The following is a 26,851-nucleotide window of genomic DNA, read 5'->3' on the forward strand; positions in this document are numbered from 1 at the left end:
GGTCTCAGCCAGATTGACTTGATAACATTGTCAGATAAAGAATTACATTTAATATTAAAATATAACTGGAAGGTTGGTCTTTAATGATGTGGGTAGATTTACAGTATGGCTGACCTATCCCTTGAATCTGCATTGGCCTTGGGATTGGCTTTGAGCAGGAAAATGTGGTAGTTCTTAGCCTAAACAAAGATGAGATGAAGCCTGGACTGACCTGCAGGAAGAAGGGATCCTGTGGGGTCCCCTCCAGACCTACTAGCTGACCCATAATTGAGACCCTGCAGGAATTGGGCCAAATTGCTCCAAATTAGCCAAACTGCCCATTGATACATGGGCATATGAGAAAGAATGATTATCTTAAGCCACTCATTTTTGAGATGGACTAGTAGGTAGAAATAACTAATAAAGATGGCAACAGACACCTCTAGAAGGCAGATGATTGTAATGAAAATATTTGTTGGCTCATATGAACAGGAATGCTTAGTTCTAACATGTTAATTTAACCTAAGGAGACCAACATGATGCATGCTGTTTAAATGCCCACATCACTTCTCCAATACATAGTATTCTGTGAGTGTTCAAGCAGTAATCATGAGATACTTTTAAAGTTTTTAAAACTAATTTTTCCTCAAATATTTCTAATAGAATTCTGAAATGGCACAACTTCCTTGGAAAACAGGTTGATAGTTTCTTAAAAAGTTAAGACACATTACCACCATAGGACCAAAGGTTCTATTCCCAGGTATTTACCCAAGAGAATGAAAATATATATCTATGAAAAGACTTATGAATGAACATTCCATAGCAACTTTATTTGTAATAGTGAAAAAAACTAGAAACAACCCAAATATTCAAATGTGAATGAATAAACAGATTGTTGGCATATCCATATAATAGAACACTACTCAGCAATATAATGGAATGAACTATTGATACATGCTATAACATAGCTGAGTCTCAAAATAATTATGCTAAGTGAAAAGCACCAGACCCAAAAAAGCAAAAAAGTAGTATATGCTAATTAATTACAGTTATATAAAAGTCTAGGAAATGGGAGCTAATATATAGTGATAGTAAACAGATTAAAGGTTGCATGGGAGTGGAAGGACAAAGAAGGCAGGATTACAGTGGGTCAAAAAGGGTGATGGATATGTTTAGTTCCGCTGATATTTTCATTATACTTAATGATATAATGCTTTCATTATAAGACATATCAAGCCAAATTGTACACTTTATAAGTGTGTAGTTTTTATATGTGAATTAAATCTCCATAAAACTATTAAAATCTTGTCTTTGTTACAGAAACATAGGCAAGACTCCTTATTAAAATAGTATTTTTAAAAATCATACATTAGGAAATCAAATAGTTTTCTTATGTTTCTTAAGTTGTTCCCCAATTACTCTCATGTTTTGGTTTTGATACCACAGAAACAAAATAGCAGAGCAGATGATTATTTTTTAACTCAACCCCATCACTAAAGTTGCCCTTTGTCCTTTCAAAGTAAATTGTGGCATTCTCTATCATTTAACTTATTTTTTGGTGGTGTTGGGGATTGAACAGGGCCTTGTGCATGCTAGGCAAATGTTCTAACACTGAGCTACAGCCCCAGGCCCCTCTGGCACTTAAAAACATTACTGTTATATAATATTTTTCAGTTAGCATTTGTTCATTCAAGGCTATACATGACCTCCAAATGTAGAGGGGCATTTTCCAGAATATATAGTTCGGGGAATGGCAGGGAGAAATTGAAAAAGATAGGAATAACTCAAAGTGAATTTAGGTAGAACACTAGGATATTCATTAAAGGGCAGGAGTTGTTTTTTAATAATTGCCTCACCTGGTGAAATGGAAAATGTATGTGCTGAGCAAAATAATGCCCACTAATAGTGTCCACATCCTAATCCTTGGAATCTGTGGTCATATTACATTACATAGCAAAAGGTGCTATGCAGATGTAATTAAGAATCTTGAAATGGGGAGATGATTCTGGATTGTCCGGGTAGGTCCAAAATAATCAGAGTTCCTTCTAAGGGGAGGACAGGAGGGACAAAGTTTAAAAAAAGAACCAACAATGGAAGAATAGAGAGATATGATGTTGCTGGTTTTGAAGGAGGAGGAGGGTCAAAGAATACAGGCAGTCTCTAGAAACTGAAAAGGACAGGGAATGGATTCTTCCTCTGAGTCTCTGGAGGAATTAATCCTGCCAACACCCTGTAAAACCTGTGTTGGACTTCTGACCTCCTGAACTATAATATAATAACCCACAAAGCTTGTGGTAACTTGTTAGTCACACAAAACTAGAGTGATTATTCTAAATTCAGTAGGAGGAGAACATACCAAGTCCCCCAGGCATCTTCACCAAATATAAAAAGATGCAATTTCATAGGCAACCTAGTTTAACCTTTCTTCCATCATATCAGTTATTTTATTCAGATTGATTGTGTTTCTTGCCTTGCACCTCCCCCATCCTGCTCACCCAGTCCAGTTTTACTCCCAATGCTAATATCCTCAGCTGAAATTAATCTCTCTCTCCTCTGAAATGCTAAGCGATATAGAAGTACTTAGATATTATACAACTGTTTCTTGACTATACCACCACCTCTCCAACTTAAAACCTTTTAGAAACTACATATCATGTGAAGTTCAAAATAATAGGTCTGTGAGTGTAGCTCAGTAGTAGAGTGCTTGCCTAGCATGTGCAAGGCCCTGGGTTTCCTCCTCAGTACACCCCCAAAATTAATTATTATAATGGTATATAAATAAGTGTGATTAATACTACAACAAATATGCCAACAGCATCACACTTAAGGGTTATCAGACAGGGACATGACAGCAATAGAGGAACCCTAACAAGGTGCCAGGAAGGTAAGAATGGCTTGGTTTTCTGTGCTCCTCAGAACTAGATATCCAGCTCACACTTAACTATTGTGCCTAGCTGGCAGCTAGAACTAAAAGTTCCTTAGTAGTAATCAAATAGGGCTGCAGAATTTGCCATCCACACATTTCACAGCTGCCAAAAGCAGTCTGGAAATAATTAGACATACAAACATTCCTGATTTCGGTAGAAGTATACTTTGATCAAAATGTGGGTAATTAAAATAAATCTTTGCCAGGCACAGTGGTGCATGCCTGTAATCCCAGTAGCTTGGGAGGCTGAGGCTGAAGGATGGCAAGTTCAAATTCAGCCCCAGCAATTTAGCCAGGCTCTAAGCAACTCAGCAAGACACTGTTTCTAAATAAAACATAGAAAATGGCTGGGAATATGGCTTAGCCAGTGGTTAAACGCCCCTGTGTTCAATCCCTGGTATGTATGTATGTATAAATAAATAAATAAACAAACAAATAAATAAATAAATATATTTTTTGATAGAGCCTAAGGAAAAAAGTCTTTACTCAAATTATTTTTTCTCATTTAATAAAATAACTGAGGTTAGGGTTATAACTCAGTGGAAAAGTGTGTTTAGCATGTGTAAGGATCTGGGTTTGATCCTGGTACCAAAAACAAAATTACTGGACACTAGAAAAGGTTAATGACAAGATTTCTGATGATGTTCAGAGAACTAAAGTTATGACTCTTTAATTTTTTATGGACTTAAAATATAAAATGACGTGTTACGCAACTCAAAAATGTGTAAAAGATTTGGATGTGGTAGCACATACCTGTAATCCCAGCTACTTGGGGGGCTAAGGCAGGAAGATCACAAGTTCAAGGCCAGCTTGGGCAACTTACTGAGACCCTGTCTCAAAAAAATGAAAAAGGCTAGGGATATAGCTCAGTAGGAGATTGTCCCTGAGTTCAATCCCTAGTACCCCCCCCCCCAAAAAAAAAAGCCATATTAAAATAGAGCTGATGGGGATGTGGTTGTGGCTCAGCAGTAGAGTGCTCACCTAGCATGAGCGAGGCGCATAAAAATAAATAAATAAAAGCACCACATAAAAATAAATAAATAAAATAAAGGCACTGTGTCCCACTACAACTAAAAAACATTTTTTTAAATAGAGCTGGTTTTCTATAGTACTATCATTTAATTCAATCAGAAGATATGTCCTCCATATATGGATTTGCACCAAGACAGATAGATGCACAAGCAGACATAATAGGAAAAATGTGAGGATCTGGGATGATTTGGAACCTGAGACTACACAAGAATTCCGAGCAAAGGGAAAAATCAACAAGTATTCCACTAGAAAGAAGTTATTTTATTTTAAAACACATACAGATTAATAAATATTATTGGAAAACTTAATAAATAGCCTTTTTATTTACATAAGGCAATAACAACATGCTATGACTATTTCTATAAAGCAAAACATAAGCAAATCTTAGTCATTGATAAATGTGTGTATGTATGTATGCTAATTGGAAGCTCCCCTGATACATTTACATGGAAAAACTCGAATGCAACCAATCAACATTTGACATTTTTTAAAATCTAGACTTCTTCCTCCTTTCATGATTATATTACATTTTATAAGGAAATAATAGTTATACTTCAAAAAGCCAAGAACACTCAGGAATGCTATGGAAATCAACACTCTTAAACCTCGTAAAGTGCAAAAATACCGACGAGGTGGAGGGGCAAATTAATATTTCTGACAAATAAAAGAAACACTCTGAGTTTTCAATGTGACCTTTTGGCACTAGTGGTTGGGGAGCTCCTGACATTCGCCTGGTATCAGATAGTTGATCATCAGGGTTGAGCTGCTTGAAAGCAGAAAGTTTAGCATTATTCCTAACAAATTCAATGCAACAGAATCGATTGGTCACACAGATCATTAAACCTTCTGTAGAACACAGCCTAAGCCAAACATCAGAGGAGCTCATTACCCCATCAGAATGTAAGCTTTCAGTGCAGTTTTAAAAGTCCTTGTTTAATTTCCATATTTTACAATAGAATATATAAAATCCTTCCTTAAAAAAAAGGAAAATTAAAGCTTTACAGAATCATGCAAACTTTACACCCAGTGTTTCCTTTACTTGCTTGGTGCTTGGAGCTACATTCTCTACAGCACCATCCTGAGCAGACTCCATGGTCAATGCAAACTGAGTTCTATCTACCATGTCATTTCCAGAGCAGTTCTGAGAATGGTGCTCTCATCTGAGACCATCAGAACACTACTAAAAGTGCTAGCATTTTAGGTACAATCAATTTGGAGAACCATCCCACCCCTTTGGAGGTAGAAAAACTGAGGCACAGAAAGGTTAAGCAACTCACCTATATTTGCACAATTCAGGGAAAATTAGAGAAAAGAAGAAATAAATCCTTCTCCCTGGCTCTCTGGGCCTTAGACTCTGCTTTTTAATTGCTTTGGGTACATTTGAAATAGATGTTTATTTACATGATCATTGTTCTACTGAATATCAACTTTTTAAACTAGACAATGTATTTTGATGTAACAGAAGTTACATTCTCTTAAAATAGAATTGTTTTGTTGCATTTGATAGCATATGAGAAATGTGTATGAAAAAAAAACGAGCAGTGGTATTAGGCCAAATTCTCATGCCTGTTCCTATAATTCTTAATCTTTTCAAGTATACATGGAGGTATAAGAATCTGGCCAGATGTGAAAAATCACCTATGAGCTAAAGGACAGACCCTTAAAATTCATCACCAGTAACAATTGTGGAGTGGAAATGAGGAATACAAAAAATTGAGGTATTTTATATGATAAATTGGCTTGTGGAATGACTGGTATGCAAATTGGTCTTTTCTCTTGTTAACTGAAGTTAACAGAATCTAGCTATGAATATGAGTAAGACATACAGAAAATGAACAGAGGTGTCATTGGTAGGAAGGTCAACACTAAAAAGATGATGATACATTTTTGGTCCCTGAGAAGACGGAACACCAACATTCCATCCAATCCTGCTTGATGAGTGAACAATGTCCTTGGTGTCAAACACTCTGAGAAAGATAACTCCTTCAGACCACAGAAGCTAATCCACAGTCATGAAGCATTCTCTTTCTAGTGTCTTACTGGGAACCCTAACCTGGACTTAGTAGGCATCAGAAAAGAGCTACGGACATGGTTCTGTGAGCCATTGGAGCATCCTCTCTGCTCTTATGGATTACTGGAGCAGCTTGGGAAAGAGATAAAGGTATTATCTCCTCCAAGAATTATATAGCAGGGGCTGGGGATGTAGCCAGAGGTAGAGCACTTGTCTGCTATGTGCCAGACCCTGGGTTCATTCCCCAGCACTGTGAAAAAAAAATATGCAGCAGGGCAGTGGTCTGTACTCATCAATACCTATTTCTGTTGACTGAGTGTTCGTCCACACCTGGGAGACACTGCATCTGAGTGCTTTACAGAAGTCTAGAAACTGGCCTCTAAAAGTTGAGCATAGTATTTACCAGGAGCTGAGCTGTCTAAGAAGAAGGAAGAGGAGCAGTAACTACCCATTTGAATAGTGTTTTCTTCTATCAGAAAAGAAATGTAAAACCCAAAGAACAACAACAAAGGTCAACATATTACTGCTGGAATTAACTTCTGGGAATAAACTGAGTATAACAAATTGGCTTAAGAAGTAGGAATTAAAAGAATATTTCTTACTGCTCAACAAAGAGCAGCAAAGTGTATTATATTAACATTCTAATATGAAATGACAGTCTGAGTGATAAGCAAAGCCACCAGAAAACCAGATTCCTCCCCAAAGGTCCTAGCATGGGCCTCACAGAAATGCAGTGGTTATGCAGATTGCAAAATGCTAGGATGGTATCCTTGGGCTAGGTTTATGTTAAGAATCCTAAATTGGTTCTATACTTGGTCAATAAGCAGAATAGAATTCACGTGAGAAAACAAGGCATTGTCCAAGTAGGAGAGAATAGCCTATTTAAGTATCTATCAAGAATAATTCTGAAAATTGTAATCAAAAACCTTTGATTAAAAAAAAACTTGAAAATAAATATACAGTAGATATTTCTCTTGGTTTTATCAGAGATAAATCAAAGAATAACATCATAATGAAAATGTTTCACAGGCTTTACTTTGGGAAAGACCTATAAGAGATCCATTTCCATATTAGGATCTCCCCTGAAACTCTCAATTTGGGGTCCTTTTTTTCTTTGTATTTCCAAGTTAATTATGAAAAAGGCAAATTTGTGGAATGATAGTAGAAATTTGAATTTATGTGCTTCATGTTAAATTTAGAACATCAGACCCTGGTCATGTCAATTACTCAGAGGCTACTGTCACACATATGAAAAACAATGAATGACATGAACTTTGTTTACTGGAACAAAAGCTATGTATCCTGCTAAAGCAATCTACTAAATATATATAAATCTGGGAGATTCTGTTCCAGGACCAGTCACCTTCAGAAGAGCTATTAATACTGTGAGATTTTTGTTTGAGTCTAAAAAAAAATTATAGGGAATATCATCCAGAAATTCACAACTCTGAATATCCATGGGATAATTGTGGATTAAAATATAGAAAGGTACACCAATAGAGGCATTTAAATAAGCTTCACATGTAAGTTGTAGCAAAACATAATTTTTAAATTATGAACTTTCTTATATTCTTGAATAATTATGTGTTAATTCTTTCCCAAACATCTCCTTAACTAGAAAATTACTTTTGTGCCAAAATTACTGCAACTTTTAGTTCAATAAATGAAGGGTAATATTTCTAAAAATGCCAGTGTTAAAAAAATAACCTTAAAGAGCTGATGAAAGAGGAATGGACATTTGGAATATTTATTAACTACCAGTTAATAAGATTTTTAAATTTTTTGAAATTATTTTGTTGCTGCTCTTCACAAATCACTGACAAACCAGGATCATCACATGTACTTTTAATTCATAAAGGTATATTTTTGCTTCATGTTAAACTAGTCTCATTTTATTTGGTCTCTGTTCAAAACTTTAGGGAGGTATTCTTTGGATTTTTACTTCAGAAATGTTCTTTTTGCCTGGAAAAAAACACCTTTTTAAAGTAACTATAGTTGGATATTATTAAATTTCAAGTTCTATTTCACCTAATCTACTTTACCCAAGCCCACCTTTCAATTTAGCATAGTTCCCTATTCAGATAAAACACTGCATGTGAATCATACAATATAGTGATGAAATTTTTGCATCACTTTGTGTTCTGCTCCAGTCTAATACACATGGAAGGTTGTTATGGACAGAAGAAAGATCTCTTTTATCCAAATGTTGGCATAATTAATTGCCATTTTACATTTAAGAATTGTTTTGTTTTGTTTCTGGCACTGGGAATCAAATCCAGAGCCTCGTGCTCACTCAGGAAATTTAGTGAGATACTGGGTGAGGAACTCAAGAATGTTCTACATCTGAAACAAGAAGGTCAAACTGTTTCCATCTTTGTTAGAAACTCCGTTGAAACTATGTGTGTTCCAACTTGGTTCTGTATTAAAAAGGGTTCTACATATGTGCTATTAAACAATTTTTTTCTCCTTTAATAGCCTTATTAAAGTTAAATAGTTTATTTCTTCTGGATGGCCACAAATGCTTGCTGAAAGAGAATGTGTATATATTTGATACTGGATCCCAATTACATAGGTTGAATGCAAATAAAATACCTCATGCTACTTAATCAATTGTCTTTACTTGGACAATAACTACATGCTAAGTGGGTCAATCTGCTCATGTGCCTTTAGTTTTGACTCTCCTCCAATGAATACACAATTATTTCTAATTGCTTTACAATTATTTATAATTTGAACATTGAAATGTTAAGGTATAACCAAGGAAGTGGCATTATTCTAATTTAAGAGAACATACAGTAATAGTCAAATTAAGTGAATAATTCAAGTGATAAAGGCACTGAAATTGATTTGAGCTATTGAAAGGTCATCCTGCCAATGGAACACTGCATCACATTCATTAACTGTTCTCTCTCTATTTGCTATTAAAATGTCTTGGGTGGGTGCAGGAGAGAGCCTATTTGTTAGAGAATTAAAAACAATTCAATGTATATACCTCTTATGTGAATGAGGTACCTGAATGTTATACATGCTCAATGCAAACTAACACAACAACAGTCACATTTACTGTACAGAGCCAGATTTCAAGACAAGAATTTTTCTCATTTCCAGAGTAATCTTCTAATTAAGAACATCTGCTCTCCTGCAAAGACTAACCAGAAAGAGCCCATCTTTATTTACTCATTAAATCATGTTAAAATGTTTTAAAAGGAAAGAGTAGTCATGAAAGCTTCCAGGTTAATGGAAATGAAAATGAGATTCGTCTCATCAGAGAGAGATGATGCCCAGGCAACCACTGGGAGCATCAGGCTACAGAGGGCTGGGCCCCTGCTCTGCTGCTGAGCCAGGCTCCCCACTGTCCACTCGACCACCCATTAGTACACAGGCAACTCTCACATCAGGGATTGAGGGTCTCTTCTACTTCACATCCAATCAGGACCAGAGACCACCTTTGAGGCCTGTTCCTCAAGCCCCCAACCCCTGGTTGCATCCTAGTCTGTTTTCATATTGGATTTGTTCATTTCCCCAAGATTGAAATTGAACTCTTTGAACACCTGTATAAGGACAATCCCCACGGAGACCGTCGTGAATCCACAGGCCATGCCCAAGAAGTCCACCAGACCCACGTTGCTCCACTCCCGGAAGAGGATGGCTGAAGCCAGCAGGACAAGTGTGGTGAACACCACATAGTAGATGGCCCCGAACACAGAGGAGTCGAAGCACTCCAGAGCCTTGTTGATGTACCTGAATTGGACGATGATGCTGCAGCCCAGCACAGCCAGGAGCACCAGGCACAAGCACAGGGCTCTCTGACTAGATGGGTTGTTGTGCAAGATGTCTTGGGCTGCCAGCCCAATGCCCTTGGTGGAAGGCACGGTGAAACTCCCCAGCAAGGAGCAGATGCTGATGTAGACCATGATGTTGGTGGGCCCATGGGCTGGGGCAATCCAAAAGATGAGCAGCAGCAACATGAGCAGCACGATGCACAGGTAGCCCACAAAGACTGCAAGACAGATGGCACACATTGACCTGGGCAGTCCCCCAGTCAGTGACTACCCAAGGAGACAAAGCTGAGGCAGTGCCTGTGCTCCCACTAGCCACCCCTCTACTGTGCAAGTGCATTTTCCTCATCATTATGTTTACCATTAAAACATTCATAGGGGCTGGGGATGTAGCTCAGCACTTGAGTGGCATGTAAAAGGCCCTAGGTTTGATGCCTGGCATGGTGCAGGGTTGGCTGGGTTCAGTATGCCTTGCACAGATGTACCTAAGCATTTGCATTTTGCAAAGTAGCATCCTGCTACTTTTCCTTTATATTCAGTTAAGGCATTATACTGATTGCTTTAAAATTATGTGTATAGGAGGTTATGTTTTGCATGAATTTAATTCCCAAGTTGTCCCTCACAGGGCTGGAAACTGCCTGGACATGCAAACTAGACCAGATAGGCAGACAAATCAACAAGTATGAACATGCAACCCAAAAGACAGGCATTGGGAGCTTTGCCCCTCATGGGTGAACTATGAAGACCTGCTCTTGGGGGGCCTAGAGAGGGAGACTCTCCAGAGAAGGGACACTGGAAGGTCAGATAAAAGCAGCCTGGAAGTCTCATCTACAAATTAGGAAAGGCACAGTTAGGCTCATGCAAAAAGAAAATACTGCCCAACTTTGGGCAGGTCTAGGGGAACCCTAACTTATTTACATGTTTGGAAGCAACTTAAATATATGCAAGTGGGCAGGCACAGTGTCAGGAAAGCAGCAGGGCATAAACATGGAGAAGTCTGGGCAAGAGGGAATGCAAAGGGCTTTGATGCTGGGAAGGACAAGTTCAGACAACATTTCAGATAGGTCCCAGGTATCAAGACAGCTGAGATGGCAGGAGTGGTGGCCAAGGAGGAAGTGGTGCAGAGGGGCAGGAAGAAAAGGGGAACAGTAGCAAACTCAGTTGAGAGGGCAGGACTGAGCACACGAGCAGCCAGAGGGGATGCTGAACGACAAGCCTCAGCAGCTATGTGTGCGAACTGGGCTATGCAGAAATAAAAATGCATGGCCAGGAAAACCTATTTTCGTGTGATCATCACCTCTTATTTTTTTAAGGTTAGAGCAGGCACCAGATGCCCTTCAGCCTTGTGACTCTTTCTTCACATCTGTGTTTCTCAAGCATTTATTTCATTATCACCCATATTAGGAACCACTTTATACCTTTCTCCCATTTGCTCACCACTATGAAATATCTGTATCATTGATTTATTATACAGCTGAGGGTGATATTACCATCACTGAGAATGCATGCCTCACAATATTCACTCTTTATATTTATCTGTTTGTTTTTTTAGTGGTGCTGTGAATTAAACCCAGGGTCTCACATACTAAGTACATGCTCTAACACTGAGCTACACCCCAGTCCTGATATTTTCTCTTTGGAAAACATTCCACTACATTTCCCTCACTTCTACCCTCTTTGAATATGACAGAGCACATATCTCTTATATAAAATATAAGTGATAATTTAAATTTCTTCTGAGGCAAAAATTCATCCTGTATTTTTACCTTTAGAAAAAAATATTAGAAAATCTATAAGGTAATAAGTGCCCAGAATAATACCATTTTATATTTTAGATTATTTCACATTAAAAAGAAAAAATTTTTGCTATCATTGTATCTTCATACCTAATTTTTATTGTGACATATTATATATAATTTACAACTGTACATATAAATTCCAAACATGTAAATAAGTTAGGATCTGATATATTTTGGTATTATTCACATTTATCAAAAAGTCAGTAGCCATTGGGTATGTTCACAACTAAACTCACAACTACAAAGGAGGCTCAGGCAAGAGAATTCCAGGTTCAAATATAGTCTCAGCAACTGACCAATACCCTATCTCAAAATGAAAAAGGGCTGGGGATATAGCTCAGTGGTAAAGCATCCTTTTACCACTGAATCCAATCCCTAGTACCACCACCACCACCACCACCACCAATAACAAAAGCCTTCAGGACACTTACATTTACTTCTGTAATCTTTCTCTGGTCTTTTCCTCCCTTCATCTTTGTACTTTTATATCTTACAGTATCAAAATATTATGGCTTTTATGGAAATAAATGAATATCACAATGGTAAGAGTCTCCACACTCCATAAGGAGACACAGACTTGGCTAATTTCACTATGGATCCCTTTTTCAATTTTTTTTAAATGTCTATTTTTTAGTTGTAGTTGGACACATGTATCAAAAAGTAAGTAGCCATTGGGTATGTTCTACAAATTAATAAAAAATATATAAAACAATATCTTTGTTTTATTTATTTATTTTTATGTGGTGCTGAGGATTGAACCCAGGGCCTCACACGTGCTAGGTGAGTGCTTTACTGTTGAGCCACAACCCCAGCCCCCATTTTCAATTTTCACAAATGTTTTTGTTGCTACTTTCATCACTTCTAATTGAAAGCTACAAAAGAGGGGTTCCCACATTTTGTGGCCTGGAGGCATCTGTGTGAAGGCAATTTTGTGCCACCACCTGTCTAAAATTGTTGGTAAGCAGCACAAGACAGTCTACTGGAAGTAATTTAGAAGTAATCTGTACTTAAGGCAGGTGTGTTTATGTAATGTTTTTTATTTGACAAAAAATTAGAAATTATTATATATCAAACACAAATATATGCACACACAACTGGGGTCTCTGCTCCCAGTGCTGCACATCAGAGAGAAGCACTGAGTGGGGACAGAACAGAGTTGGCAGATGCTGGCTGCTGCCATTGGGACAAAAGTTCAGGGAGGGGGCAAGACTAGCTGACCCACAGAAGGAACAATTCATGAAAAGAAACAGAAGAAACTGGATGGTACAGCACCTAGCCCAGTCAGGGATCTGAGGGCAGGGGTGTGGAGGAGGGACAGTGGAGGAAGAGAGAGATACCCAGAGGTCAGGAGGAGCCACTCATGGCTCTGGTTGCACCCAGGTTGCAGAGGAAGCCCCTACAGGGATGAGGGCTGAGATAAGGCACTGGCTTGTCATTATGCTGAATGGGTCTACCAGGTGGTCTGGGAGTGACCTGTGCACACATACCATGGCCAGCTAGGCTCAGGGAGGCTGCACAGCTGTGACTGGCTCGTACACACAGCCAAGTGATACACATGTACGTGAAGCACAAAGAATGCAAATCTGTGGACCAATTAGGGTGGATACAGGTTTGGCCTACACCACGGGGAAGTTGCCAGACTGCAGCCATGGCTTAGGAAGTGTGAACTTCTTGGGCAAACACTCTTGCTCTTGGCTGCAAGGAAGGAGTTACCTGGATTCGTCAGCTTCTCCTCCAGCTCAGCCTGCGTAGTCACACTCTCAGACTTTGGGGAGTGGATAATCAGCACGACAGAACCTGCACAGCTCAGCAGACACCCCAACTTGCCCAGGATGTTGAGTTTTTCCTTCAGAAGATAAGAAGCTAAAATGGACCTTTGATTAAATAAAAGAAGTCATTACTGTTTAAATAAATCACATTATCCAACCTATTTCTAGTAGGTGCCAATGCTTTTTATCTAGAAAACCCACATTTTTCTTTATAGCCATATTTTTATTTTTCATTTAGTTTGTTTTTGGTTCAGATTTTGGGGATTGAAACCAGAGTCTTGCAAAGGCTAAGCACATGTTTTACCATTAAATGACTTCCAGTCCATCATTTAGTTTATAAAAATAGAAAAAAAAGGAGCAATAATAAATCCCTACTTTAAGAAATTATTAAAGCTGTTATTTCAACAAAAATTGAATTTTCATGCATAGTCAGTATACAGTTAATGGCATCTTAAAGCTTACCATTATATATTAGAATCCCAGTAGATATAAAATATATCAGAATAGAAAAGGAAGTTTAATAAGTGGCCCAAAACAAAAAAATATTATTTCCTTATTTACAAAAGTAAACAATAGGAAAAAAAAACCAACCAAGTGGAAAAGTAGGTCACAAAATTGTCAAAATATACAAGTAATGTATGATTAAAAAAAAAAAACAACTTACATTCACTTAAGTGAAAAATGCACATAACAGAAAAGAACTATTAAAATTGCTAACAAGAATCACAATATTATAGGAGCATGGGTGATTATTTTTCTCTAATTCTTGAAATTTTAAAAACATGATATTACTTTTTTAAAAAAATGTTTTTAGGTATAGGTGAATGCTTTACTTTATTTTTATGTGGTGTTGAGGATGGAACCCAGTGCCTCATGAGTGCTAGGTGAGCACTCTACCACTGAGCCACAACTCCAGCCCCATAGTACTCTTTTTTTTTAATATTTATTTTTTAGTTTTAAGTGGACACAATATCTTTATTTTACATTTATGTGGGGCTGAGGATAGAACTCAGTGCCTCAAGCATGCTAGGTGAGCACTCTACGACTGAGCCACAACCCCAACCCCCATATTACTCTTTTAAAGCAAAAAAAAAAAAAAAAAGTATAAATTTGTGAAACATCTATAACCTTCAAGCCTATAATGTGTATCTTGTTTCTTGTTTCTCTCTGAAGGAAAACCTGGGCTTTCAGTAAGTCACAGTACTTACTGGTCTTTCTTACACTGCTGGTGACTAGGCTAAGACTCTTGGGGAACATGAGCATCCAAGCAAATGACACACCAGGTTCATGAATGCACTGGATTATTTTTTTTTCATCATTATTTTACAGATAAGGAAATAGGTTCAGAAAGGATCAGCACTGAATGTAAGGCCACAAAACTAATGGAAGGGTAGAAGAAATTTCTCTTATGCCCTCCAAGATTCTCTGAAATGATCTGAAAATGGTTTAATAGCAAAAAAACATGTAAATTTATGGTTTGGATTTTAAATGTCCCCCAAAAGTCCACATATTGAAGGCTTGGTGCCCAGCCTGTGGTGCTCGGCCTAGTGGAAAGAAGTTAGGTCACTGAGGGCATGCTCTTGAAGGGGATATTGGGACTCTGGCCACCATAATGTGAGCAACTTCTTCTGCCCCATGCTTCTACCATGATGTACTGCCTTTCCACAGGCCCCAAAATAATGACACCAGCCACTACAAACTAAAACCCGAGACTGTGAACCAAAATAAACTCTTCCTCTTAAGGGGGTTATCTCAGGTATTTTGTCACAGAAATGAAAAACATTAAGTGCATAAACAAAGAATCCACACAAATATGAAACTCAAAGAAATGACAGATGTTTGGAGCTAAACACCCTCTTCATAGAGGAGAGGGAAATGGGCAGAGGTGACTGTTGGCAATTTTGGAGGGGTAGTAAATAAATTTTAGAGTAAATGAATAAGCCTAAAGAACAGACAATGGCTTGGCAGAGGTAGCAAAGTTATAGGAAGTTGAGGGATAGAACTTCACTGCAAATACAAGTTGTCTTATGTAGATAAAGTCTCTCAGATAATCTCTTCAGCAGCCCTTAGAAGAATAGATGAAAGATGTGTCTGGGCTTGATGACAACTTTCAGACTCTCCTCTCCTCTTCTCCAGTGCTCATGTCTTCTGGATATCTGATGAGATACCTGGAGAAGGGGTTTAAGACAACTGCATTTTCTTTTCCAAAAAAGTCCTCTGTCAGATAAGTGAACTTCTGAGAAAGCATCTCCCTGTTCTCTGGGAAAGAAAGAGGATGAACAGGGACTGAGAGACTAAGGGGTGGGATGGCAATTGTGGGGAATCGATGAGTGAGATCTTAGGTCTGAGACTATTTCTCCAGCTCAGCGTGCCAAAGTATTCACACTTTAGGGTATCATTTTCTGAGCCCCAGCACCAAGATGTGAAATCATGGTGACGACACACTCATAGGGCCAAAGCTCCCATCTTCTGCCTTATACCACCTGTGTTCCTGTCCCTAGACAGCTCTATCCTGAAGTAACCCCAAGAGTGCAACTGGGGAAGTAAGCAACATCACTGGGAAAAAAAAGAAAAAAGAAAGACTTGAGAATACGTGACTAGATGTTACACTGAGTGGCCCATGCAGCTGCCCAGAAAAATGGAAACTAGAGCAGTATGAGGGTCACAGAGTAAGAACCCAGCCTGGAACTGGCCTGGAGGATGGGGAGACCAGGACAGTGGGGAGAAGAAAGAAGGGAGGCAGGCTGAGTCTGGACCAAACCATCTTATTCCACTGACTTTCTTGATGGCATCCTCTGAAGCACAAAGGTTTTTAATTCTGATGACATTCAATTTACCTTTCTTTTGTTCCTCATGCTTTTGTGCACAAAGATTTAAACTCATTTCTTCTAAGTGTTTTATAGTTTTATCTCTTACATTTAGATCTTTGATCCATTTTCAGTTAATTTTTGTATAGTGAGTTAGGAGTACAACTACTCATTTGCATGTGGATATCCGATGACTCAGTACCATTTGTTTAAAAGATTATTCTTTCCTCACTGCACCCCTAGCAAAAATCAACTGACTAGAAATGTGAGGGTGTACTTCTGGAATACACCCTATTCTATTAATTTACATGCTACCCTTATCCCAGCATCAGTTTTTGATTACTACAGTTTTGTAGGAAGTTTTGAAGTTTTTAAATTCATCAAATAATGTATAGTCAGTCTTCAGAGTATGAGTTTTACAATTCTTTAAAAAAAAATTTTTTTGTTGTAGATGGACACAAAACGTTTATTTATTTATTTTTATGTGGTGCTGAGAATCGAACCCAGTGCCTCACATGTGTTAGGCAAGCACTCTACCACTGAGCTAAAACCCCAGTTTTGCAATTCTTTTGTTAATTTGTTCTTATTTAATTAATTTTGGTGCTACTGTATATGGAACTATTTCCTTAATTTCATTTTAGGCTCACTCAGTACTACTACTATATACAAATAGGACTGATTTCTACTTCTTAATCTGATTAATACATTAATCTTGTATCCAGCACACTTTCCAAACTTACATTACTTCTAACAGTTTCTTAGTAGATTCCTTAGGATTCTCTATATACAAGAGCATGTCCTCTATCAATAGTCAGTTTACAGAGACAGTTTAATGTCTTTCTTTCCAATCTGGATGCCTTTTAATTCACCTATTTGCCTAATTGCTTTGTTTCTAACATGCAGAACGATGCTGAGCAGAGGTTGTAAAAGTGGACAGTTTGTCTTGTTTTTGTCTTAAGGAGAAAGTATCCAGTCTTTCCATTAAGAATGCATTCTTGGGATAAATGGCACTTGATCATGGTGTGAAATTGTTTTCATATATTATTGGATCCAATTGGTTAGTATTTTGTTGAAGTCCTCTCCATCATATTCCTAAAAGAAATGGTTTAATAGTTTTCTTATGATATCTTTGGCTTTGTTACTAGGAAAATAGTGGATTCTGTGTGAGATGGGAAGGTTCCCTCCTCTTGTATTTTTAGAAGGATTTGTAAGGAGTTGGTATTCTTTTTCGTTAGTATTCTTTTTCTTCTCCTCCTCCTTATTCTGTAGTGTGTATCAAATTCAGAGTCTCCCACATACCTAGGCAACCAACCACTCTCTGTCACTGAGTTATATCACCAACCCAAGAACTGATATTCTTTAAATGTCTGATAGAATACGCCAGTGAAACCGTCTCTGCCTTGACTTTTTTGTTGCAAGTTTTTTCCATTACTAATTCTATTTACATGTTATTATTCAGATTTTCTACTTCTTCTTAAAACAGAATAGTTTGTCTTTTTCTAGGAATGTGTCCATTAAGTTATCTAATGTGTTGGCATAAAATTTGTCATGTTTGCATATAATCTGGTAGAAATGTCCCATACTTCAGTTTTGATTTTCTTTGGGGGCGCAGGAGTGGTGGTACTGGGGATTTAACTCAGCACTTAACCACTGAGCCACATCCCCAGCTCTTTTTATTATTATTTTTGTTCTTTTTACTTATACACGACAATAGAATGTACCAAAATACACACAAAATACATACATACATGGAGTAAAATTTCCCATTTTTGTGGCCATACATGATATGGAGAGTTACACTGGTTGTGTAATCATATATAGGTTTTGCTGCCTATATTTGGAATTCTGTTTTTAGGTGTATATTTCTTTACAACTGTTGTTACTTTCCAGATGCACTATCTTGTTACTATAAAATACCCCTTTTATCTTTAGTAAAAATTTTTATTTTACAGTCTATATTGTCTGCTATATAGCCTTTCCAACTTTCTTACGGTTACTGTTAGAATAATCTTCATTTTTCCTTCATTTTTTTTCTTTTTTCATTTGTTCTTTCTAAGTTTTACATGTCAGCAGGATATATTTTGTCATATTTATACAAACATGGAGTACATCTTATTCTAATTAGGATCCCATGGTGGTTATACATGAATGTAGAAATTCACTGTGGCATATTCATATATGTAAATGGAAAGTTATGTCAGATTCATTCCACTATCTTTCCTGTTCCTATCTCTGCTCCCTTCCCTTCATCTTCTTTGTCTAATGCACTAAACTTCTATTATTCTCCCCACTTGTTGTGTGTCAGCATCCAGAGAGAACATTCGACCTTTGGTTCTCTGGGATTGGCTTATCTTACTTTGCATGATAGACTTCAGGTCCACCCATTTACCAGCAACTGTCATTAAGTCATTCTTTTTTTCCCCTTCATTTTATTTCAACCTGCTTGTATAGTTGAATCTCAAGTACATGTCCTGTCAATGTCAAACAGGAAGTACTTGTTCTGTGATTTTTATCCAACCTGATAGTGTCTGCCTTTGGACTGTTTAATAGGCTGTTTAATTTTTATTGAAACAGTAAGATTTATATATGCCTCATGTCCCTTTGTGGCTTGGGGGATGTTTATTAGGGATTGAGATCAATGATGCTTTACCACTGTGCATTTAGTCCTTTCAATTTTTTTCTTTTTAGACAAGGTCTTATTAAGTTGCCTACGTCGTCCTCAAATGTGTGATACGCCCAATTCAGCCTCCTGAGTAGCTGGGATTATAGGTGTGTGCCATTGCCTATCCTTTCTGTCTTTTTTGCTCCCCGTTTACTATTTCCTTTTGCATTACATGAATTATTTTCAGTGTAACATTTTAATTCCTTTAAGAATATTTCTGTTACATTTAAATTTTTTTCTAGTGCTTTCTCTTAGTGCTTAACAGAATAAATTGATCCTAATGTAACCCAGTGAGATATAATGCTATTCCTATGTAGCTCTGTTTTCTCTTCCTCTTTTTTCTGCATGTTTGTGAGTATATATAATCTAAAACCAAATAATATATTATAATCATTACCTTGCTTATTAAAGAAGCTAAGAAGAGAAAAAAAACAAGTACATATTTATGGAAGTCACTATATTTACTTATTTATTTACCAGACACTCTGATGTTCTTATTGTCTTTCAAACATCTACTAAATTGTCAGGTATTTATTTTTTTATCTGGGAGCTTAAATACATTCTAATGAAAATAAAGTTTAATATTAGTGGAATAAATTTATTTTCCTAAATGTTTTTTCCTGTGTGTAAATTGACAGTTCCTGTCCTTCACCATTTCATCTATTGAGATTTTCATATTATTCTGTGAAAATTCTTTTTTTTAATATTTATTTTTTAGTTGTAGTTGGGCACAACTACAGCATGGTGCTGAGGATCGAATCCAGGGCTTCACACATGCTAAGCAATCGCTTTACCGCTGAGCCACAACCCCAGCCCTCTGTGAAAATTCTTCATATCTGGGCTGGGGATGTGGCTCAAGCGGTAGCGCACTCGCCTGGCATGCATGCGGCCCGGGTTCAATCCTCAGCACCACATACAAAGATGTTGTGTCCGCCGAAAACTAAAAAATAAATATTAAAAAAATTCTCTCTCTCTCTAAAAAAAAAGAAAATTCTTCATATCCTAGTTTTAACCAACTGTTTTCCCCAGTCTACTTATTTTTTCCTTGTAGAAAATTAACTTTTTAATTTTCATTACTTTCAACTTTAGAAACTTGTTATACTTCAAAGATCTGAAGGAAATTCTATTTTTTTCATGTCACTAACATGTGTCTAAGCTATACATAGTCTATAAAGTCTGGAAACATAGCTAAACATTTTCTTCTTTTTGTAGAATGAGCCTCTGCATTATTTCCTCTGGATGTGTTAGAGATGTAGGTTGTTCAGAGACATAAATCTTCTGTAGCTGTGTGCCACAGCTTAGGCAGGGAGTGGTGGAAATAACAGTTAATGCAGCTTTCCACAGCACACTGACCTCTGTGCTGTTGATAAAGGACAATGTATTTGAATATTTCATGTAATGTCACATATATCATACACAGAAATGTAGTATCAACACACCATTTAATATTATAATTGTCTCTATTTCCAAACTTGATAGCTACTCTGCATTTTAACTCACATAATCACATTTTGATTTTGTCATGATTAGATTTAAATTGACGTTCCTAACAATTTGCTTAACAGTTTTCCCAATACTGTTTATTAAAGAGAAATAAAAGGAACTGGGGTTGTAGCTCAGTGGCAGAATGCTTGCCTGGTATGTGAAAGGTGTTGGGTTCAAACCTAGCACTGTTTAAAAAAAAAAAAAAAGATGATTTTTTTTTAATACTAGAGACATGAAAGCTCAATGTAGCTCCTGATCCTAGACTAGATTTTGTATTAGAAAGAAAAAATATTGACATAAAGGAAAACATTATAAAACACCAGTATATTAAAGTCAGTTGACAAAAATTGAAATTGGGGCTGGGAATGTAGCTCAGTGGTAGAGTGCTTGCCCAGTGAGGCACTGAGTTTGATTCTCAGTACTGCATATAAATAGGTGAATAAAATAAAGGCCTATCAACAACTAAAATTATATAAATATATATATATATATATATATATATATATATATATATATATATAATTTTTTTAAAAAAAGATGTATGAATTGTAACAAGACTAAATTTATCAAAACTGAGTCAGGCACCATGGTACATGTCTGTAATCCAGCTACTTGAAGGCTAAGGCAGGACAACTGCAAGTTTAAGGCCAGCCTCAGCAACTTAGTGACTCAAAATAAAAAAATAAAAGCACCCTGGGTTCAATTCACAGTACCAAAAAAAAAAAAAAAAATTGAAATTAATGCCAACTTGTGGTTATGCAGAGAATTTCTTTAGTTTTTGGAAGTACATAATAATCATGATGCATTATTACTTAATCTCAGGGGCTGGAAATGTAAGTTCATGGAAGAGTGCTTGCCCAGCATATGTGAAGCCCTGGGTTCTATTCCCACCTTTGTAAAACAAACAAACAAACCAACCAACCTTACCTTCAAATGGATTTATAAACAACCCCAGAACATGAAAAACAAAATAAATCCCACATACATAGAGAATAGTGGTTTTTAACTAAGGATGAATTGCTGATGTTCAGAGACATTTTGGGGAGAGGGTGAATGCTACTGGCATCTGGTAGGTGGAGCCAGGGATGCTGCCAGACACCCTACAATGCACAGGACATACATGATAGAGAAATACCTGGCCTCAGATGTCAATAGTACCAAAGCAAGAAACTCTAATATAAAGAAAGTAACTAATAGAACAAGAGGGGTAAAACGTCACTAACATGTGTCTAAGCAAAGTGATATGAGTGTTAAGATTTTTCCTAAACTTGCACCTTTTTTCTTAATTTCCAAATAAGAAGTTTTTTAAAAACCCACTTTTTAAAATGTTTTGATATTTACTTTATCATTCATTAAATCGTTACAGGAAAAATGGACATATTTTGGGGTTCTTCATTCTTTTCTCTGATAGACTTATTTTCTCCTAGTGCCATATTCTTTTCATTTCTGGTCTATGTAATACAAGCAACTCATCCCAATATCAAAAGAAAGTCTTATAAAATATCTATACATGTATACATACATATATGTGCACTTATATTTTTGTGATTTTTTTTCCAAATTAATTTTAACTTTTTTCTTTTTTTAAAAAAAGTAGTAGTTCAGGGCTAAGGCTGTAATGAAACACAGTGGTAGAGCACTTGCCTAGCACGCACAAAGCCATGGGTTCGCTTCTTGGAAAGGGTGAGAGAAAAGGAAATTGGAATCCTGAGTTGGCACTCTTTTATCCAAAATGGCATGTCCCACATTTCTTTGGGTGAATAACATCCTCTGCAGACTTGGCGCAGTGAGCATTTCTGGTTAAGTAACTCAACTATCAAAGTGCATAAGAACAGTTCTTAGGAAATTACCTAGGCAAGGCATTTTAATATGTACACATTAAATGTGCCACATAAAAGATAATGGGGTTAGCTTGATTATCTTCCAGGGGAATGAACTGAGGAAGCTGGAGGAGTGACTCTAGATGTGAGCACCACTCTGGCCCTCCCAGCTTTTCAGAGTCATCCAAAAAACAAAGTGATGCTAAGCCACGCAGGGATCGAACACATCTGCATAAGAACAATGTGCTACAACATAGTTCCAAAGCTTCACATGTGATAAACATGGTTTGTGATTTTTAAACCACAGAACTTTAAGCCTCAGTGAATTTAAAGTGAAACATAAACATATCCGTCATAGATGCCCTTCTCTGCCAAGGATTTGGGGGTCTGTCTGGAATATAGCTGAAAACCAATGAATCTATGAGTTAGAAACTTTATTTCTCTTCTACCCTATTTATTAATGATTTATTTGAAAGTAAAGCAGAATGTAAGTATGTTCACAAAGATATGTGTTGAGCTATAAAATAAATGTCACATAAAAATAATTTTTGTAGTCAGCCAAGTGCTACGGTATGGATAAGGTTTGTCCCTGCTAAGACTGATGTTGATATTTGATTCACAAGGCAACATTATTGAGAGCTGGTGGCCTGTAAGAGGTGATCAGTCATTGAGAGGGACAGTGCAGTTCTGACAGGTTTGGATTAGTTATCACTAGAATGGGTTGTTTTAATGTGAGGTTGTTCCTCGTGTTTGGCCTCCTTCACTTTCTGCCACAAACTCAAATAACGTGGGGCACTTGCCTGAACCTGGACTTTCCACTACCATGAATCAAAATAAAATCTCTTTTATTTAAAAATTACCCAGTCTCAGGGCTGGGGATGTGGCTCAAGCGGTAGCACGCTCGCCTGGCATGCGTGCGGCTCGGGTTCGATCCTCAGCACCACATACAAACAAAAGATGTTGTGTCTTCCAAAAACTGAAAAATAAATATTGAAATTCTCTCTCTCTCTCTCTTTCTTTAAAAAAAAAATTACCCAGTCTCAGGAATTCCATTTGTAATATTTGACAGCTGGCAGCCTTCAACTCCTCTCCTTTTCCCTACATCTGGGAAATATGGTAAGAAAGCCTGTTCACATTCTCTGTCCCTGGATTCCCTGAACCTTTGGTGTGGGCAGATATTTCACACCATGAAAGACTCAGCTTCAGTGTGCAAACCTTCAAAAGCACACACCTAGAGGAAAAACCCAAAGCACTTTCAATTTTTTTTTTTTTTTTGGTACTAGGCATTGAACTCAGTGGCACTCTACCACTGAGCCACATCCCCAGTCCTATTTTGTACTCTCACTGAGTTGCTTAATGCCTCGCAGTTGCTGAGGCTGGCTTTGAACTCACGATCCTCCAGCCTCAGGCTTCTGCCTCAGGCTCTAGAGCCAGTGGGATAACAGGCGTGCACCACTACACCCGGCAGCACCCTTCAAACTCTTGTTTTCACACAGGACCAAATGAGAGCCCTTTTTGGGGGGTGGGGAATGGGGGATCCTTTGCTACTTACTGTGTGAATCATAAACCTTATTTTATGTACATTGGTACCCATGAGTAATTTGTCCCAACCTATATAATTTCATAGAGTAATGTGGGCCACTGTCCAGAGTCCAGCAAAGGATGCTAAACACCCAAATAAAACACCATTGACACATTTTGCTTCGTGCTTTCTCAGAATAACTTGCCAGGGTGTTAAGGAAGACTCTGATTTCTAAGAGATTTTCCAGAGCAAAGTACTTGAGAGTGAATAACATCAGATTCACTGGTAACCTTGAATAAATTGGAATTTAAAGTACACTAAAGTAAATTCTAAGAGAAGGGTTAATAATACACAGAACTACATTTGAAGGAATAAAATTAAATGATATAGAGTGGAATTTGAAGCCCTATCTTTACTTAGAATTTTCCTTTCTTAAAAAAAAACAGAAACACATAAAATGGAAAGTTTTTTTTAACATAATCTAAACTAACATACAATATCAAAACACAGAATCTCAGCTCTCACCCGAATGGCACTCCAAGCGCACCCAGGGGAGTCACCAGGACCGTGGGGACTGCCGTGTAAGCCAGGAAGTTTCCAATCTGGCCAACAGCCACTGTCAAGAGAATCACAAGGACACTACTTGCAATTACAGAGCTCACTTTTAGCACTGATCACAGAGTTGAATTTTGCAAGGCCTTGCTCTGAAAGGGCTACTTCTTTTCCACTGCTTGTGAGGAAGCAAATCTGGGTGTCACTTATGTTTCAGGGTCATGAGAACACAGAGCAGATCCTGCAGCTTCACTGGTGTAGTTAGCCAGGGAAAAGCTCCAGCCCTTTAGGGAAACAGCCAATGTAACTGGCAGTAACTGGCAATAAGTGCAGTACTGAGTACATTTCTACTTCCTTAACACATCCTTGTAGGTTTTTAAAAAAATTATATAATTTTAAAACACTACTTTTAATATAATCTTTTTAAAAATCTTATTTTTAAAATTCATTTTTTAACTGAAACATACAAATTGTATATACTTATGGGGTACCATGTGATGCTCTGACACATGTATACAGTGTGTAATGTTTAAATTAAATATACCTATTTACTTGACCATACAACATTTCTTTATGGTATAAACACTAGAAATCCTTTCTTCTAGCTTTTTAAAAATATGCAATGCTATCACTACCTACAGTCACTCTACTGTACAATACTGTGCAATAGAAAACCAGACCATCTTATTCCTATCTAACCGTATTTTATTATTCATTGATCAGCCTCTTCCCAAGTTGGGTAGACCTTCCATGTATCTTCAAGTGGCCTGAGACCCCCCCTCTAGAGAAGGCAGCTGGCCATAGGGCTAAGTTATTGGGCCACCAAGTAAAAACTGCTGTCTGCACAGGACTGCCCCAGGGGCTCCATCCAAAGAGAGTCTGAGGGAGAGTCCTTCAACCTGAGAGTACTTAAAGGGAAGTTCTTTAATGAATAGTATCAGCCTTGGCAGGTAATGTCTTGCTTAACAGATAATATATAACAAGTAAACCACATGATATTTCTGAAACCTCTAATACAATTGTCCTTTACATTCTTACAGTTCTGAACTCTGATTTTATTATTTATTTTTATATTATAGCACATGACCTCTGATCTGGTCTCTGAGTTGAGTCAAGAAATGCTCCTTCTTAAATCAAATGTGTTGAGCAAAATGAGGCAGCTTAACACATGGAATTCTACCAAAAGCCATCAGACCTGCTATGGATGAGTAAGCAGGCCCAGGGCAGGTTCACCCGGACTGGATTCAGGAATAAGCATGGGCAGCAGGAGCCTCTGCTGTCTCCTTCCTGGTGGTCATTCTACACCATTCCATGAACTCCCTTCCAAAAAAGGAAAGGACAAAGGGGGTAAGGCCAGTGACTCTCAGGAGGGAGTGGGTGGCCTCATGGATATTCAAAGCCTAGGAAGAGGAAGAGTGGCACCCTCCTCCAAAAGACAGAGCCAAACTCATCTGCTGGCTCCAGCCCTGCCCAGATGAATGACTGACCTTCAGAGAGAAACAAAAAGACCAGACTTCACCACCAGGGCAACTTACTTGCAATTGTGCCGGCCCACCACACGATGTCTGTTAAATAAGAGGTACCTACAGAAGAATGAGAAAAATGTCATGTAAGTAGGTTTGTAAGATACATATGTCACGGGCCGGGATTGTGGCTCAGCGATAGAGTGCTTGCCTAGCATGCATGAGGCACTGAGTTTGACCCCCAGCACCACATAAAACAAATAAAATAAAGGTAGTGCCCATCTACAATTTAAAAAAAAAAGAAAAGAAAAAAAGATACATATGTCAGTGAGTAGGAGGTTTATAAGCAACTAACTTAAAAGAGAAATCATCATGTGAAAACTAAAATTGAAAAGAATAATGAATGTCATGCTGTTTATTCACCCTATAAATAATCTTTAGTCTATAAATAGCAAGATGACAAACCACTAAATATAGCAAAGATATTTTTTGCAACCAACACAGGCTGACCTAAGAAAACAGATGAAAGCTTTATAAATTAGTTTTCTTGGCTCAGCAAGCCACTACAGAGACACGAGTATTCTTTGGAATGGAGTTTTACATCACTCCCAAATGACACAGTCTTTAAAGTCCAACTCTCTCATGCATTTACTGTAACCCATTTATATGATAATTTTACTATTATAGGGTTCAATGACTTCCTCCTTAAAGTGGTTACTCAATTTTCCTGATTTAGAATCCTTCTGATATAGCTCTTTTCAACCACTTGGGCACCAGATCCTTCTAGCCACTCAGTGTGTTGACACTTTACATCATTATTCCCTTGTATTCTTCTTGTCATCCTCACATATCCCCAAGCAGGGCAGGCAGAGGTGAGGACAGTCCGGCCTCCCCATCACATTCATTGGTTCTTGTCTCATTCCTTGGGACAGGCACTTAGTGAGAGGGCCTCCCAACCTTTGGGACCTATTGTCCTTCGTTAGATGACACAATGTTCCTATTCTGATTGCTTTTCCTGATTAAAATTCCCAATTATAACTGGATTCTTTTTTTTCTAACCAGACTTTTAAATTCTCAATAATAACCACAAGAATTTGGAATAACAGAGAAAGCCTGCTTGCTTAATATGCGGGCAGAGCTACAAGTATTACAATAAGTACTTAAAAAGCAAAACAGGGTCATTAAGTAATGTTTGAACTGGATGAGTTGGTATGTTCCTGTAGTACTAAGACAGGACAGTTTGAG

At 37.5% G+C, this 26,851-nt stretch overlaps 1 protein-coding gene across 1 annotated transcript in view; it reads right to left on the reverse strand.

The window, feature by feature from the left end:
• Positions 1 to 4,177: 4,177 nt before the first annotated feature.
• The window catches only part of Nipa1 (NIPA magnesium transporter 1), a 40,344-nt gene continuing 17,670 nt past the window's right edge, over positions 4,178 to 26,851 (reverse strand). Inside the window, exons 2-5 of the mRNA XM_046428821.1 lie at positions 25,679 to 25,726; positions 24,117 to 24,207; positions 13,240 to 13,400; positions 4,178 to 9,948 (exon numbers count right to left, since the gene is read on the reverse strand). Coding sequence (XP_046284777.1) covers positions 9,437 to 9,948; positions 13,240 to 13,400; positions 24,117 to 24,207; positions 25,679 to 25,726 — 812 coding nt within the window. The 3' untranslated portion in view covers positions 4,178 to 9,436. The remainder of the gene's footprint in view (positions 9,949 to 13,239; positions 13,401 to 24,116; positions 24,208 to 25,678; positions 25,727 to 26,851) is intronic.

The sequence above is a fragment of the Marmota monax genome, unplaced genomic scaffold, assembly GCF_021218885.2.
Source record: "Marmota monax isolate L192 unplaced genomic scaffold, Marmota_monax_Labrador192_F-V1.1 WCK01_AAM20220418_F8-fsc00179, whole genome shotgun sequence".
NCBI classification, from domain to species: Eukaryota; Metazoa; Chordata; class Mammalia; order Rodentia; family Sciuridae; genus Marmota; species Marmota monax.